We start from the raw sequence: 17595 nt of genomic DNA on the forward strand, positions 1-17595 counted from the left end.
TTGGCGTTTGTAGGTTTATGCGAGGTTATAATGGGGTCGCAGTAAACATGGTATGTCGGCTTACACAAAAGAGACGACGCTCTAGGGATTATGTCGCTTCTTTGTTTACAGCAATGTAGCTACAAAATACTGCTAGCTGCTAGTTCATTCATAACAACAGACACTTTTATCGGACTTCCCACACAAGCATTTATTTATGAAAGGAAGTAATTTTAACACTTGAATTAATATCCTCTCTTCGTACGATATCCTCATGCTTAATTTATCAAATGTATACGTTCATCACGACTCACGACCGAGCTCGTTAGTTTCGCACTTACGAACGTTCAGCTTCGCCACAACGATTTTTGCCCAAAGTTTATTGCTTTTTGACGATCGGGTGTAATCAGCGGACATTAGTATACTGCTCACGTAGTTACAGACACCGGCCAGAAATATAAATTAGTTTTAATTAAAACTTCTGCAAACTTATCCGGCAGATTATTACGGACACACGTCGTTTTGTTTGAAGGAAAAACTGCAAAATATGAACATATAGATGATTTTTTCTTCGAAGAAACTCCTGTACTTAAATGTTTTTGTTAAATCATAGAATGTCAAAAATCGTGATCTCGCGCTGTCATGTTTGACGCTTTGACTTATTTCGAAGGTGTCTTCATATATTTGAGGAACTTCCCTAATTCTTACCTTTGAATAACGGTTGAATACGTGTGGTATTATTTCTTCAAATTACCCAGTGCACAAAATGAATCACCAGGGTTTTCCTAATTTGCTGATCTGTTAGTTTTAAAGGAAAGCAATGCAATATTATATTAGAAGGGAAATATTGAAGCACATAAGCAACACAACACTTTCTAATAACAACCGTTCCATTTGAAATTAATGAATGATAAAATTTCCTATCTAGTATATTAGCATAGGCTCGATTACACACTTTCTGAGTGCTTAGTGCGAGTTTTCGTGAATTTTTTTACGGACTCACATGTGAGCGCGTATACTAAGATTTGTATGGAACAAAAACAGCTCCACCTAGTGTCAAAAATTGGAACCTGTTTTTGTTCCATACAAACAGTGTTGCCAACAGTTGTAGAAGCTTACCACCAGAGTCAACTTTTAAAACCACCAGAAAACCACTAACAAAAATTTATCCCACACTTAAAATCACCAAATTCACCACTAAAAAAATATTGTTTATATTTTACTGTAACCTAAAACAATTTAATCATCCAAAGATGTAACTCGGCAACGATAGAAAATTAAAACAGACAAAGCATTACATCTGTTTAGCAATTCATCCGACCCGATCCGAATCCTTCACAAATTATAATCGGCGTAGTAGTTTCACAAATTGTTTAGTTACGCATTTGACCAATGAATGAGTACTTAATATAATTATATAGTAGTCGTTCACCTTTTTGTTTTGTAGATGCTTTTTTGACATTCCGTGAGACTTCAAATCTCCATAGTAACTCCTTAAAGTTGTACCACAAAACTTACATTTCGCTACTTGACCCGCAGTACTTTCAACATTTCGCCACTAAATAGGGGACTTAAACCACCAGTATTAGTGGAAAATCCACTAAGTTGGCAACACTGCATACAAATCTTAGTATACGCGCTCTCATGTGAGTCCGTAAAAAAATTCACGAAAACTCGCACTAAGCACTCTGATAACATTTGAGCCAAACTTAGATTTGCGTAGGTACTTGTTCAAGAGCTGTTGCCACCCCAACGAGGTCAAACAGCCAATTGAATATTAATGACGTCAGGTGCTCAATTGAACAGGGGATTAAAATGGATAATACGCAACTCGGCCTTTTCAAAATAAATTCCCGTGAAAAATGGATAACTTTCTGAATGAAAATGAGAGTCTGAAATTTAAATGCGTCTGGTTTTTAACTTTAACAAAAAGCCTGCGAAAGTACCTATTAGAGATAATAAATTTTGATATTACACTGGATAAGGGGCGAACGCTTGAAGACAAATTGTAAATTTTATCCAGTTTCTGCACGAAGGGGATTGTTCGAGAATTATATTGTTTCGGGATTAGATACAAGATGACAAAGAAGACGGATCTAATATTACTTGGTTGTTATATTTTCCGCTTAGTGTAATTCGTCGTATATTTTCTTCAGCCGTAATTTAAAACCGATTTTGTATGACTCATTTACTTCACATTAAAAATAATTTTGAACTGAAGAAACTGCAGCCAGCTTGAGTAGTCCAGTTTAACTACTTACATATTTGTGTGTAGTACCATTACTATTCAGCAAAAGTATACTAGAAGTAACTTAGCCTGTCTGGAAACTAGCTTTTTGGCAGGTGTATAAACACTACTGTAATCCAGTTTTCTTTATTGTTTGAGGGCAGCAAAAAATCTAGATTTTATCTATTGTCACTCTCACTTCCTTCACGTTACTTGACTTTCTAGAACATCAAGAAGGTTGAAAGATCATTGTATATATTTAGTTCTTTACTTTCTAAATAGTTTATTTAATCACCTGAATAAAATAAATTAAAATGCAAACGTGGACCGGTTGATTAGGCGCCATCGCACCGAACAAATGAGTTAATGACTCGTTAAATAGCCGGTTGAGTTACGTGGCGCTACTGTACGTCAGAGGGCGGACATTGGGCGCAATGCAAGGGCACGGTGGCGCCCTTGTCGGGACTCGGGGCGCAAGTCTGGAGGTCGCGGATGTACCCTTCCCTCGTCCCTACACACCAACTTTCCTGCCACAACCTCGGACTATGATAACTTCGTTATTGCCACAAATCTATAAACAGCCGACTGATTAAACCTCACGCCGCAGCCGGGAAACTTCAGAGGGCGGACGTTGGGTGAAGTGCAAGGGCGAACCGCCCTTGTCCTCGTGAAGTCTGAAGGTCGATCTGTATCGTCCCTTACATTTCGTTCCCCTACCACGTTTTTCGACGGCAACCCGTTAACGTTATCTTTGCGAATGGTAAAAAAAACGTTGAAACGTTATGGTCGGAGCGTTTCTCGAGTGCCATGTATTTCTGGTAGGTTGCCAAATGAAACATAAAGTAGTCGATTTAAATATATAAAGTGCAGTCAAGCCTGCTGGGAAGTTAGAATCCCGTTGCCATTATGTCTTTAAGTAAATGGAAATTGTTTTATGACGTCATGACCCTCGCTCATTTGCCTGTAGCAGCATTTTGCGAAGATGGAGGCTCTAGGACCGGCTTTATTTACAATGGACAGCACATCGAGGTTCATTCCTTTGTAATCGTTTAATTGATTGTTTGTTTTTTTCTTTGATTGAATAATTATTGACAAGGCCAAGAAGGTTAAGAATTGTTGCTTGTCGAATGACAAATGATTTCTAGCTAGCTCCGTGTTTATTATTTACTTACTCAAGTCCAACAACTTGTCCCGCTAACCTTAAAAGTAATGTTTAGTAACGTTTTCTATTAGAAATCATGTTCGCATATATTAGATACCTTCGATAACTGCGTAATTTATAATTCAAATAAATATGTGATTTATTTTGTACATATAATTAATTGTTACCCTTGAAAAATAAGTACATTGTAATACAATATTTGTTTTTAAAAACGTGAACTGTGGTAGGTGACACAGTATGAGTAAATTGTTGTTTGAATAACTCTATTTAACCGAACAAAGCATTTGGAATAACTTTGTTTATTTACGATATTTTTGACGCAAACAATCTTCTTTTATTACGAGACTCGCATTTCAAGCGATTTGCTTTCAAAGCCCTTACATTATTATACATAAGAAGTGATGACTTGAATTTAGTATTGAAATTCAACGATCTTAATACTTAATAGTCAAACCCCGAGTTAGTGCCATAGATCTGTTCGTAATGACATCTGTACAGATACTTGGATACAACAATCTTCCGATTTATGGTTGAGTGGAATACAAATGAGGTTGAACATAGTTCTTAATATTGCTCAGTCATAGAGGCTCGACACGTCATGGTTTATTGCCTCGTAAAGTGAGCTCGTGCCGCGAAAACGCATAACTTTGTATTAAGTTACAATTTCTTTGGCCTGATCATCCATTATACAGTGTTCGCCTAGACACTACTTTTGCAATAAACCCTAAAACTGGTCTTAAACCGTTATGAAGTTTTACAGTACTTTTTCCGCAGCTGCTGGCTGATTTTCATAGCTACGAAATGGCAATATAAAATAATAGTCTCGGTTGAAATAGAAGGACATTACGATTTTCACCGGTTAACTATAAAAAGTAGAGAAAGTGTGTAATCGATTCAATAGTGCGCTAGTTTTAGATATATGCGATTCACGTCGTGATTTTCAATCGAGAACTCGTATTACAGACTAATGGCAGTAAACGCAAAACACGAGGTTTAGTGAATGTAAAAGATATAGACTAAAGAAACCATAACGTAAACGCTTCACGCGTTAGTGAAAGTGCAGGCATTGGGCAGCGCCAATCAAAATCGCATTAGGCCTCGATACAACGCAGCCACATCTAAGCATTGTTTTGTTTTTGTTACGACTCTCGTTTTGTTTTGCAAAATACTATTCCAGTAGATTGTACATTTAAACGTTGCATTAGTTGCATACCGGTTCGAAATAAATAATGTAAATAAAGCACATAGCGTTCAGTTTCACAGATAATGTTGTCACTTTAATGGTTCCGTTGCACTCTGCTAACCAGTTACACGTCGTGTTGCGCTCTACTAACAAATGACGCATAATGTGGAGTGGCCATTTAAAATAGCAATTAACACATCGATGATTAGCGTAAACAATAGGCAGTTATCGAGCAAACGGCCGAACACTTGAGCCGGCGGCGCTTGCTGCAACTGACGGAAGCGCAATTACGTGAACATTCACCGGAAGACATGCGCTCGCGCAAATGACTCGTAAAAAGCGCTAAATGCAAATGTGGGCCAATTGTAAATTTAAATTTTGGAGTAAGTACAGAACGAAACAAGTTTAATGTTAAGGAAGTTTGGTTGACAGTGACAAACTCCCTTTACGGTAAAAAGGTACTCTGCCTTTTTTACTTGAGTTCATGGCCTTCTTTTTTTGGTGTACAAATTGGTCTGGCTTCCCTTAAACATATTAAGGCTGTCGACTCTTCGATTAGCTTGTCGCGACAGCCTGTGGATATAGTACGCGTGACAAAATAACAAATCCATCGATTTGTGTAGTGTGTGTAACTGGCCTTGAATTAGCCTTAATACAGCGTGGACGCCATTGGAAAATTGAATTATGTTTATCATTTCCAACGTACCTATGTACCAGCCTTGTTTTAAATAATTGATTAGCTATAGCTCAGCGGACAGTGTAAAGTTAATTCAAGATTAAAAAAACTTTAATATACCTATGCTTGTAATCCATGGTTGAGTTGTGTGTTAACATTAATATTAAACACCGAAGGAAATACAAAACAATTTCTGTTGATAAAAATTGAAAGGAGTGGAAATGGAAAGTGTATCCGGCAATGGTGATAATTAACCTGCAAATAAAACATTTGCTGACTTTCGAATGTAATGGTTGGTAATACTTTTTTCTTTCGCTGTCGCTAAATGGGTGTCGAAGAATTATTTAACACCTTTAAAAGTCATCGGCTTCGTGTTATCTGCAAAACAAATAGTTTTAGCGTACGACAATGTTTTGTTATCGAACGGAAGCCGAAAAAGCTTTTGTGGTTTGTGGCCTTTTAGTATAGCTAGAAATTAACACTGGTCGTTTTCATACTGAAGAAATAAACATTTCACGTGGTTTCGATTTCTCTTCACCACTGGAGTAAATAGACGCTTTTCACCAGAGTTTCACTGTAATGGAACTTATAAATGAAAGATACAATAAAACAAATTGCCTAGTGATCAACCTTTACTACCCAAACACAACAAACCCTTAATCTACTTCGAACTTAAGCAGCTTTGAAAAACGAGGGGGGTTCCAACTTTAGACACATTATTAGTGAGTTACGCAATTTGTGGCTAAACGCTAGCCATATTGATAAAGCAACACTAGAGCCTGGTAGCTTATTGTGTCGCTACAGGAGATTATACGCGTCGGCTTTTCTAATTACTGCAACATGATAGTGAGCTCATCCGGCTAAAGAGAAAGCGTGCATACCATCAAAATATGATGACGCCTTCGGGGTAGCGCACAGACCTGTTTGATACACAGCTAATAACTTTCCCTTAGAGATATAATCAGCGTTGCTCTCGTAACAAGCGTAACACGTAATAACGACAGTGTTACACGGTTAACGCATCTATTCGAGAGCGAGAGTGGATGGTAAATTGATTTTGTCTAAGCACGCGACGGCAAGGGTCAATGAATCTGAACACTTTCTCTGATCCGCCGTGAACGATCTGAACGATGCACCGCGATGTTACGTGACATCAACTGCACGCCATTATTGTCTCTCCGCATATGTGGATACGAGCCAAAGTTTATTGTACGCGAGTTGGCGCCCAGATAAAGTCATTTATGGAAAGCGAGTAAAAAGTTTAGCAATCATGCTCGATGATTTCAAAATACGTGAGCATAAAGTTGTAAACGAAAATCAGTTGCTTGCAGAGATATTATAGCCTCCCTTTAACTTAAAAATATAATTCAATGACTTTACTAGCTTGGCGTCCTTCCATGTCAACCCCTTTAAACTAACATGAATAATAATATCATTCTTTATCAAATTGTTTACGTGGCCTACACGGATAGTCGACTCGCCCCTTTTAAAACATACGTTAAAAATACACCAAATCAACAATGTTACATTTTTTATTTCATTTCAACCCTCCAAGGTAGGGTCGACATTTGCGTGATATCTGACTTTTTTACGCGTTTTTGTTCCTGTGACAATGACAAACACAGTATTAAAATGATATGTATCATGTGTTATTTATCTGTATAATCTGAATATAAAACTAGTACGGAAGAAACATTGTATCATAATATATAAATAATTAAAACAATTTATTTCTGCTCTTTGACATTATGTATTATTTTGTATTTTTTTTTCTATTAGTATTAAGATTAATAACCGAATGTAATATTATTAATTATTGTAAGATTGACATTTTCGTAATTGTATGGACTATTATTATTATTTTTTTTTTTTTCGATATGTTTGCATGTAACTGTTCGGTTGCAACAAATTTGCATGGCGTGAGCCTGATTATGGCGATTTATAATTTATTTTAAGAACATCTTGTATACTTACCCATATTCTGCAAATAAAGAATTTGAATTTGAATTTGAATTTGAATTTGAATATGTTAGACTCTTTCTATATTCGACCTCTTTGTCCGACTCACTAGACCTTAACAAATAGGATCAGCTGACAGAACAGTTACCTTCAGCTGTTTTTCACAAGAACTTTCAAAATAAATGAATATTGTAAAAGTTGAGATCTTTTACTGAAGATTAAATCTAAAAAGGCACGTCTAATTTCGAGACTTTAGTTTCTACATTATTAAGCAAATGGTATAAGAAAAGTCTTCTTAGTTATCTCGCTTTTTGTAAAGCAGACTATTAATAAATAGGTATCTTAATCGAAGCAATAGTCGGCGTTATAAAATTAAATCTAATTCAGCGGCCCCTGCAACACTGTTGTAGAAACCAAATAAAAGAAACTCTTGTTATTGATGTTTCGAAGCTGCGAGGCTTCTTGCTCTATGACCACATTGTATCAACAATTTAGCGTTGCCTCAAGCGCTTTATCTGCTAATAGTTACAAATCAGCATATATTCTTTACGATTGTACACTCTCGAAGATGTTATCGAAAATAAAGCTTACGAAATAATAAACAATTGTTTACGACAATTACACGATGTATCGTGTAAGCGTCTGATTCACCTAACTTTCATTATTTGCCTCGATGAAACTTCTTCTTGTATGATTATGCTAAATATACTTACTTACATATGTATATCTGCATATTGTAGGTAGGTACAATGGTACTATCGCGTGCTAAGTGTCCATATAAAGTGTTTTAACGACTTCTGTTTTGATTGAGTTTGTTAATTTGAATTTTAGTTTTCATAATTTGCGTGCTTCTTCGGTAGTTTTGGAAAGTGAAATTATTTTTGGGCTTATTCACTCTCTCTATAGCTTCTTAGAGAACGTGCCTCAAAATTAGTCCATTATTTTTTAAAAGTTTAAGTTAAAATGCTCCCAGCAATCAGTTAAGTACACAATAGTACGCAAGCTACACACGATAATATGCACAAAGCTGACGTTTATCGAGAGAGAGGTCTGACTCATGCAGTTCACTTTCACCGTCCCTCTGGCACAAGCGCCGAGGCTTCAGAGGTCGATGGACACGTCACGGGCATGACAAAGAAGATAATACCTTTAAACCTTCTTATTGATGTAGAATGACTGTCGTAGGTTTTGAATGATGCGATTTTTTTGAAAGGTTTCTATAATAAAATAAAAATGGTTATAATTCAATAGATAGCTATATCAATTTATGAGTTATGGTGACAAATAAAAGTTTGCTATAAAACAGAACATATTTACAAACATAGACGATGTTGGTAAATATGTTCTAGAAAAATCTTGAATTGGATTTGTTAGGTTTAAAGATTGCGATATTCTCAAAATTATGTCTTTTTTGCATTAGTATATTTTTATTAGCTCAAAGGATTAAAAAACAATGGGTGACCTAAGATTTTATGACAAAAGCATTTGAAATACTTTTTTTCCTCGCGTAACTATCCAAGCACAAAATACGGTAACTAAAAAAAAAAAAAAATATCTGTAACACATTTTTTATTAGTTCATATTGCTGTTGAATTTATTTTATTTGACACATTGTCACCCGGGCAAGAAAGTGTTACATTAAACACCCATTCATGTAAAGCACTTTTCGAAACAATTTACTACCCTATAAACGAATTTTACTAAGGTGCTTTATCATTAAAACGTAAAACTTATAATGCCACTTTAAGGACACCCTAAGTTCCTTATGTGTCGGTGTTTCACTTTAATAGTCGTTGTTTTATTGTTACAGGTAAGATAACGCTGCCCCTTAAACTGTCCGGGGAAAGCCGTAAGTACTCTTACAGAGATTTATTCCATTACATAAACTTGATTTTACAACAATATGCCGCAGTTGCAATTTTTACATAAAAACCGTAATTTTTTTTCTTTACGCTCGTGCTATAAAATAAATACATAACACAAATTAATGAAAACAAAAAACCCAGCTACAGTTTTATCTGCTTCGTTAGCATTTAAATTAACAATCAAAAGTTTCTTTTTTCCGAACACCGCAAGGAAAGTAAACAATGTCGAGCGGTTTAATTGTAAAGCGATTAGGGTTGTAAAGTTTTCCGGTGCATCGACGCCACAAACGATAGGCGCGTGGCTCGTCGAGTCAGCGGCGCTCCCACTCAACACTCGCGCCCGCCGCCGGCTCGCACCGCACTCATTCACTCCAGTATTCTGCCGACAGTCGCGGCGATAGCACGCGCGCATTCCGCTACTCGCCTCAGATGTTAGTGTACGATTACGACATCGCGTTGCAACTCGGACTTTTACCGTGACAGTGAAACGTATTTTCATGAATATGGGTTAAACGCCCCCTTTAGCGTGATGAGTCCGGGCGAGCGCGCCGCCTTAGGGCGCCGCGAACCCGCTCGCCCCCAGTATGCTGCCACCGCACCGGGTTTCCCGCCGCCCTACTATCCGCCCTATGGCGTACCACATCCGAATGCATGGCTCGGCGCCCCGCTCATATCGATGGCGGGGCGTGCACCACCGCAGGCCCGGAATACACCAGTTTCCAAGTTAGCTATGCACGCACAAGGAGCACCCCTCATCATACAAAACAGGCACGACCGACGAAAGTACACCACTGCACCGGAGCAGCGCAACCATCGGCCACTTGCACAAGCGGAGCATGTCACTAGAGACCGGTGTGATGCACCTGAGGGAAACAGGCCGCGCAATCAACAGCAGCAAGCGCGTTCCACGCGAGGCGGACGCAACAACAACACGGATGCGGTCAGTGTCGCGAGCGATGAAAGTTCCGGCTCGACCAACTCAGAGACTATGTTGCCAAGGATTATCAAACCACGAAAACGACGTAAAAAGGATAGAAAACCTAATAATATCGTACCGCATGATTTAACCACGGCTGCTTTGGATCTCGGTGATGTTGATCATTGTGCGGTGTCGGGCTTAACTTCTTCACATGGAATATATGAGGATACTTACTGTCGGGAAATGTCTTTGCCTTATCGTTTGGATGTAAAAGTGTTAGAGTACCCAGAACCAGTACCGGAAACGTACCGAGTTTCAGCATTAGGTGAGGCTTTAGAAGCGACCCGATTTGGCCTGGCTGAGGCTGCTTCACCTGCGGAATCTGCAGTGAGTTCATGTCAGTGTCGTCTGTGTGATCCTGTGGGGCAAATTTGGGATGCAGATTCAATCGCGGATTTGCTGGATGAAAATTCTTGTGGTGATTTCGCACCTACGAAATTGGAAGAATCTATGAAAGTAGTTGGCCCTTTGGGTAAGAGAGGAGTTGATACGACTTTACGACGTAGCTGGAGCGATCCTTCATCGCGGGTTCCGGAACGACGAGAGATTAATACAAGCGAAACATATTCCGCCCCTAATCTTTATTCATTGTTCCCACCAACGAGAAGGGCTAGCTCGCCGGAACCTCGGTCGCCCCTCGCACTAGACATTTCCTCCGAAATCGTCACCTCGATGAACGGCCACCGTGACCTGGAAATCAAGTTGTTTTCGACCTCGCCCCCGGCTACGAACTCCGACCGTCGTTCCTTCTTCGCTGATAAAAGTGAAAGTGCTGTGAACAGATGTATCGCGGGCAAAGATCTTAAAGTGAATAGTGCGGTGAATAACAACAACAGAGTTGACGCTAGTGTTAAACCAGATGGCAAAAACAGTGAGGATGTGTCTGAGACGGGGTGTTCATCGGCATTCGTAGCTGGCGAGCCCTCGCGCAACATTTGTGATTTAGCCTTAGTAACTGCCTGAGGTACTCGTGTTCGAGTAGCGCGATATGTTAAGTGGAACTTTAGTGTTGTCGAGCAGTCCAGGTGGCTCTACGCTCGCCATTTGAGCTGGACTCAAATTGTCTCAGCGAGGCATGCACGGAGCGTCTCACTATCCAAGGCCCACTAAAATTGAGATCTCCGAATCGGTTTCCTGTAGATTCTATAATTAATTTATTGATAACAATAGCGTAGGAAACTGACGGGGGACTTTATCTGGTTACACGTTGAAGTTTATTATTCGCCGTTTATTACTCTTTTGTTAGGCGGATAAGTCAAATGTGTTCATCAACGTTAAAAGTCTGAACTTATAATGAATGAGTTATTGGAAGTTTCCCAGTAGGCGTCGATGTCAGAATTAATGTATGATCGGTGGATTCACGTACAGTTAGTAACTGAACGTGGTTCAGAAATGTTTCTGTCGAAGTTGTGCACGCAGTCAAGATAGCAATATATGATATATTATAAATCAATTGCAATTTAGTGAAACGAGCGAGTGCAGCGATGTTGCAGGCCCGGCGCGCCATAACTCGCCGTGTGCAATTAGCGTTTCACACTACTGACACGGTTCTCGCGCTGCGGCTGCGCGCTCACTATTGCGGTTTCCCGCGGTTTTCACCGCGCGCGCCGTTCCGGGTGGCGCCTCGTGCGCGCGCACACCGTTTCATACCACTAATGACTTTTTTCATTCCAACTAAGTCTTGACTCTCTCCAGCTATTATGCTTAACATGAATATTCAGTCCACCAAACAAAAGCGGACTCGAAAACCGGCAGTCGAGCTCTTATCTAAGAATCTATCGATCTTAATGTGCTTATCAGTATTTCTAATTAAGCCTTTATAAAACAAGCATTCGTCACGTCCGAACGATGAAGCGACTGTTAGGTATTAGAGTTATTATAATATCGTAAGCGATGAGCACGTTTGACCATTGCATCCATCACGTCCGACCATAAAATTCACGAAAGTATCATTATCATAGTCATTGAAGTCATTATCGTCAACACAGCTCATCATCTTTATCATTATTTGCACTTTACATCACGTTTCATCGCCGCGATCGCAAATCTTTGTTAGTGTTGAAATTACTATTATTTCCTGCAGTTACGTGACTTAAACTTTTCCGTACCGTGCCTGAAAATGCGCTATAAGTTAGTTGGACATATAATTCTAAATGGATTGCTTTTGCGACAGTGCTTCAGTTACCACTTAATATTTTATTTACGGCACGACATTGTCAAGGTCCAAATAAAACTACCTATCGTAACATTTTATTATCCGTCATGAAATAAATTAATAACGTGATAGTATTATCATTTAATATGTAAGTTGTAAAAAGTATCGTAAAATCCATTGCTTACCGGCGAATAGAATTCTTCCTTTTCCGCATGTTTGTCTGTCTTTTTGTTTATGCAAGGGTACAGCGGAGTAGGTGATGCCAGATAAAGTTCCATAATAATGTAGATAATGTGAATATAACTAAGTTATTCATGGACCGTACAGTTGTACGCAGTCTCTATCGTTGGGTTTTACACTCTACGGGCTGTTTCTATGTTTTACGTTTTTATTTTTTATGTATGTTTGCTTATATTGCTCGGCGCGTGCGTGGGACGACATGATAAATTGGTTTTTGCTTCACTTTTTTTATCTCTACGACAGACTCGGGCGAAGACGAGGAGTTATTACAACGCCTTATCTTCTTTAAATTCAGTTTTAATGCGTACATTCAGGGATTGGGTTATTTATCTGTGCCTTAATTATTTGTGCGTTAAACTATAACCGAACACCTTGAAGTTGGGCTTCCTTCATAGTATGTAAACTTTTTATCGAAAAGGAAGGGGGCAATAGCTTCTTTATTACGTGACGATACGTCTAGTGTTGCTTTGACTACAAACGATAAGTAATCGGATTAGATAGCTGCACTTGTTATTACGTCTGATATTTAATGTGCTGTAATGTTCTCGTCTGTATCGAATAAACAAACACGCCCTAGTCTGTTGTTGTGTTGGGATTTATATGGGGCGTGGCAAACGTGGTTGTAAAACTCAACGATACTCCTCACTATATTATAAACAAAAATAGGCTATGTCTAACATACTGAGTGAATGCATTTTATACATAAAATCTAGGTTTAATATTTGTTTGTGTATGTTGTGAGGCATGAGTTCACGCTCGCACACTATTTTTGTACAATAAATTACCATGTCCTGATGTAAAAGTGGTTGTTTTATTTCAATTTGATATGTTTTTCGATATACTGGTTAGTTATACACGTGTATTTGAACGCTTATTTCAACAGTTTGTTGTTAGCGATTTATTTTAGTACAGCCAATGGCATCATTTGGAAATGTAGGTACGCAGAATCCATTTACATTATGCAACAATGTAAAAGAAAAAAACGAAAAAGTATTGACCGCGTTACGTTACAAAGCTTTGATTGTCATGAATCATAGCTACAAGCAACACAATAAGGAAACTATCGATACTTAAGAGGCTGGCAAAAGAAAATTCAAAACATAGTTTGTAAACAAAGTAGAAGTGTTTGCGTAACTCCAAAGCTACTCTCTATTGTGGTACAACAGCTGGTACTCGGTTACGCATGTACCATTGTGCTCTCGTTTGCAACGGACACGTTTGGGTGCGAATTGTTAACTAAACTCGACCGGCAGAAACGTTAGGTAATCACTTCGATTGCGATGCTGATTGAACAGATCATTATTTGAATAAAGAGAAAGCTACTTTAATAGTTCTATCTAGTTTGCTTTAGTGTCTTCACTCTTATTTTAATCTCATATTTAAATACAGTTGATTCGCGTACATGATAGGCTTTTTATGACAAGGAAAAACTATTACACAACGTGAAGATTAAAACTTTTGTCCAATGTTTCTGAAAAACAATATTTTATAGGTACTTATCTTGTTTTGTTACGTGTATTCAAAACGTTTGATATGAAGCCATTTGTTAAACATTTGAACAGTATAGAACGCTCACAAGGACGTCTTGGTCAATGTCACGAATGTTTGCTTTAACATTTTTATGGTTATTGCTCTTACATGAAACTGCGAAAATTGCATTTGTAACACGTGTTTGTTGCACGTCAGCTTACTGATATATTCGATTGTCTCAACACTGTTGTTAATTATTCCAGGAAACTTCATGCAGCATACGCTTCTTTTTTTTTTCGTAATCAATTTGGCAACCGCAGCCAACGCAATACGTAGATGTAATTCAATACTGCGCTCGTTCTGGAAGCGTTTTTGTTTCAAGACTGTCGATTTATCAGGTGTCACTGCCGTCTAACTACAGATATTACAGTCCACACTTTGCATATTTAAAAATTTAACCTCTATGTATCCTCGAGACACTGTCAATCATACTCTTTAGCGCTTGTTATGAATCGCTGGAGTTATTTTTTGCAAAATATTAAATTGCAGTATTTGAAGTGTGAACACCAGTTTCTAGGTTTTATTTTACATTTGCGTGCACGGTCTACGCTTATCTAAAATTTTTGTACCTAAACGTAAATATCATATTCGCTTAGGTTTAGAAGTAAAAATATTTCGTTATGGTTGTTGCAATTTACATGTGAACATAGAACAATATGTAAAATATTTACCTTTTTATATAGGTAATTGGTTTATAGGTAGGCCTTATGTAATTTAACAATCTAAACTGAACTGAAAATTTGTAAGAAGATTAATGACAGAATGTTCTAGCAATACAATTGTAGCAACTACATCAAATGCAGATTGCTCACACATCTCGTAATCCACGAATCTGGAGCACAAATTCGAGTTGATCTCATAAATCTGGCAATGTTATCGTACATTCAGTTATTTGTTTACGCAACTTCACATATCACGCGTTATTACGGCGCATTACTGTTTCTGCGCGGACATTATTACAGTTTTATTGCCGTTGCGACACTTGCTACAAGGCACAGCTTTGTTATACTGACATTATGTGACGCTACTGCGGATACACTAACTTATATTTATTGCCAACTTAGGATCCACTCCCTGACCTTTTAGGATTTAGAGGACGCCGTAAAAATTGGGCTCGGATGTAGAAATGTTGAGGTATGAATAGTGTAGGAGGAAAATGTAATGTAAATCGATTTTACATCATCCAAGTTGGTCAACTGCCCTTAACTTTAATCGTGCATTGCAAAACCTACAAATTAAGAGTATTGTACACTAATTAAATAAACGTTCATGGACGTTCAAATATGTCATTTCCTTTCGCAAACAAATTGCTAGACCACTTCATTATGCATTCACATGACCAAAATAATTATCCCAAAGGCCAATTTTCGAGGAAATTAATTATGTCGACATCAAACATGCAATGTACAGAAAAGAGTAGAATAATTTAAATCAAGCAACTCTGTTCACACAATACAATGGACGATCGCACGTGGCGGGTGACCTTGGCTCGCTCGCTATAGAAAATCGCCACTTGTATATTATTGTCTCGACAATGTAAGGTAAACATAACACCATGTAGACAATGTTACGCGTAATAGCCGTGGAACATACGATGCTTGGTTCTGCGTTGTTTCCTTGTCGTTCTGAGGGTTTGCGAATGCTTTATGGCCCGTAATGTTACGTTATGGCTTTATTTTCTATTAGGGCCTGCGCTTGCGCACGCGATCGAATTTAGGTGTACTTAGGAGTTAAGTGAACATACCTATATGTATGTACCTACATCGTTATGAACATGCAGGTAAATAATTTCAGTAAAAGGTTTCGTTGAAATAACGACGGGCAATGACATCGAGTTCGTAATGTATTTATAGAGGTTGTCTAAAGTGATTGACTTGCAAATCACAATTGGAACTTCATAACATCTGCCAATTTTGAAATATGCAGGAAATAATTGGAGTCCTCGAACACTCTTCGATAGCGGAAGCAGCTACGGCCGCACTTTAAATATTAAATATGCAGCAGACATTGCAGCTATCCAATATCAATAGTGAATTCGATCATACAAGAATTTTTTATCAAATATTCTGCGAAACTTGTGACTGAATTATTACGGTGCAGAAAGAACGTCTTTCCAAGCCACGGTATAATACCTTAGAAATATATTCAAACTTCGATAAAGTAAGGAAGTTAGCGAAAAGATTTAGCAGTCGTATATTAACTTCAGAAACGAGTTCTTATACTTTTCACAACATTGTACCGTGGAAAGTTTAGTGTTGTATTACATTTTACACTTAAATGGGATCGTAAACCGCATAGCTGTCAACGCCCTATCTATGCGGCAGTAGTTGTTCAGGGTTAGTTTTCTTCGCCTGCGACAGGAGGCGGGGTAGAAAGCCGGCTGGCTTCCGTTCGGAAGTTTCACGCGGCTTTCACTCGCCCGGCAAGATATGACGCCTTACCGCACCGCACCGGATTAATATTATATGCTCGAACAGATTTGATCTCCTCTATGTAGAAAACTGACTTCCTTGCCTTTGAAAAGTTCATTCTCGTGGGAAAGGAGATCGACGCCTTTATATTGATCTGGCGATAGGGAAAGATTTATAACCAGTGATTTGTTTATGTTCACAAACGAGTTAGTAAAAAAAGATTCTTTATCTCCTAATCCTTTGTAGGTTGGTCGGATTCTTGGGCGGCACCATTTTTTAAAAGTTCAATTTAAATGTCTAATCGAATAAATGTATCAAAATTCAATTAAAGCCACGAAACACGTCCGCTCCTTTATCGCAACAAACAAAGATTATGTTTTTCTTCAGTTCAAAGTCGTTGTTCTGTTACAGCCCAAACAATATACTTAAGCGTGTAGCAATGCTTTTCTAATTGGGCACACTAATGCCAGGCTTAGCACCGCTTCTGCGTCCGGTAGCCTTTACCGCAAAAGCCAAGAGTGTTTGCTCCAAATACATTATTTGGGTAAATTGTAGATGAATATACATAAACTCTGAGCAAATGATTTAAATCCTTTTGTTTTAAACTAAGTGTAAGTGCTAATGAACCTTTTTAGCACAAAAAAGAAACAATGAGCGAACCTCGTTTGTTCACACGCCGAGACATATTTGAAGACAAACGACTATCGGATGGACAATTTAATTTAAAAGTTGTGGTGGATGCTGCAGCTGGGTCGACGTACTGCCGAGGATCGTGCAAATCATCGTTATGAGAGAAATAAAAACACAAAAAACAATTTTTCTTATGACCGTACGTACGATTTGTATCGGCGCAGTGTTAAATCGCATGTCTTCACGCGATTAATGTTAAATGTTCAATGATTTATGTTACGGTGAAAATTAAAATACATTTTGCTTCTACGTAACGCGCGAGTTTGGAAGCCTACTGGCTTCATTTGACCCGTGTAATTGTAATTGAATAATTAAATTGTTTGTTGACTGATATGAGGTACTTAATAGGTCATTATTCTTGACATGAATTGCGCAACATTTCAATACACAATACATTATGAATCTTTTATGGACTTCACATTATATTGAATTCAAATAAAAAATGAAAATGACCGAGTGCTCCAAATAATTATAGAGCAGAATTCTGGATGACCGTCAAGTCAAACAAGATCCTCGCATGATGTGCAAATCTATTGTGT

General features: G+C 38.1%; 2 protein-coding genes across 2 annotated transcripts in view; both read left to right on the forward strand.

Annotated features, from left to right (window-relative positions):
- The window catches only part of Twin (twin), a 133734-nt gene that overhangs the window by 16225 nt on the left and 99914 nt on the right, over window positions 1-17595 (forward strand). The gene's annotated exons all lie outside the window — the stretch shown is intronic.
- LOC110375356 (uncharacterized) lies at window positions 9354-13227 on the forward strand. The gene has a single exon (XM_021333435.3). It carries the CDS (start codon window positions 9581-9583, stop codon window positions 10991-10993), a length of 1413 nt encoding a protein of 470 aa, XP_021189110.3. The 5' UTR covers window positions 9354-9580; the 3' UTR covers window positions 10994-13227.

This window comes from Helicoverpa armigera, chromosome 14, assembly GCF_030705265.1.
Source record: "Helicoverpa armigera isolate CAAS_96S chromosome 14, ASM3070526v1, whole genome shotgun sequence".
Classification (NCBI taxonomy): Eukaryota; Metazoa; Arthropoda; class Insecta; order Lepidoptera; family Noctuidae; genus Helicoverpa; species Helicoverpa armigera.

What these genes read in the sequence shown, in the direction of transcription:
- LOC110375356 (XM_021333435.3), top strand. Translation starts at nt 9,581, where the DNA reads ATGAGTCCGGGCGAGCGCGCCGCCTTAGGGCGCCGCGAACCCGCTCGC.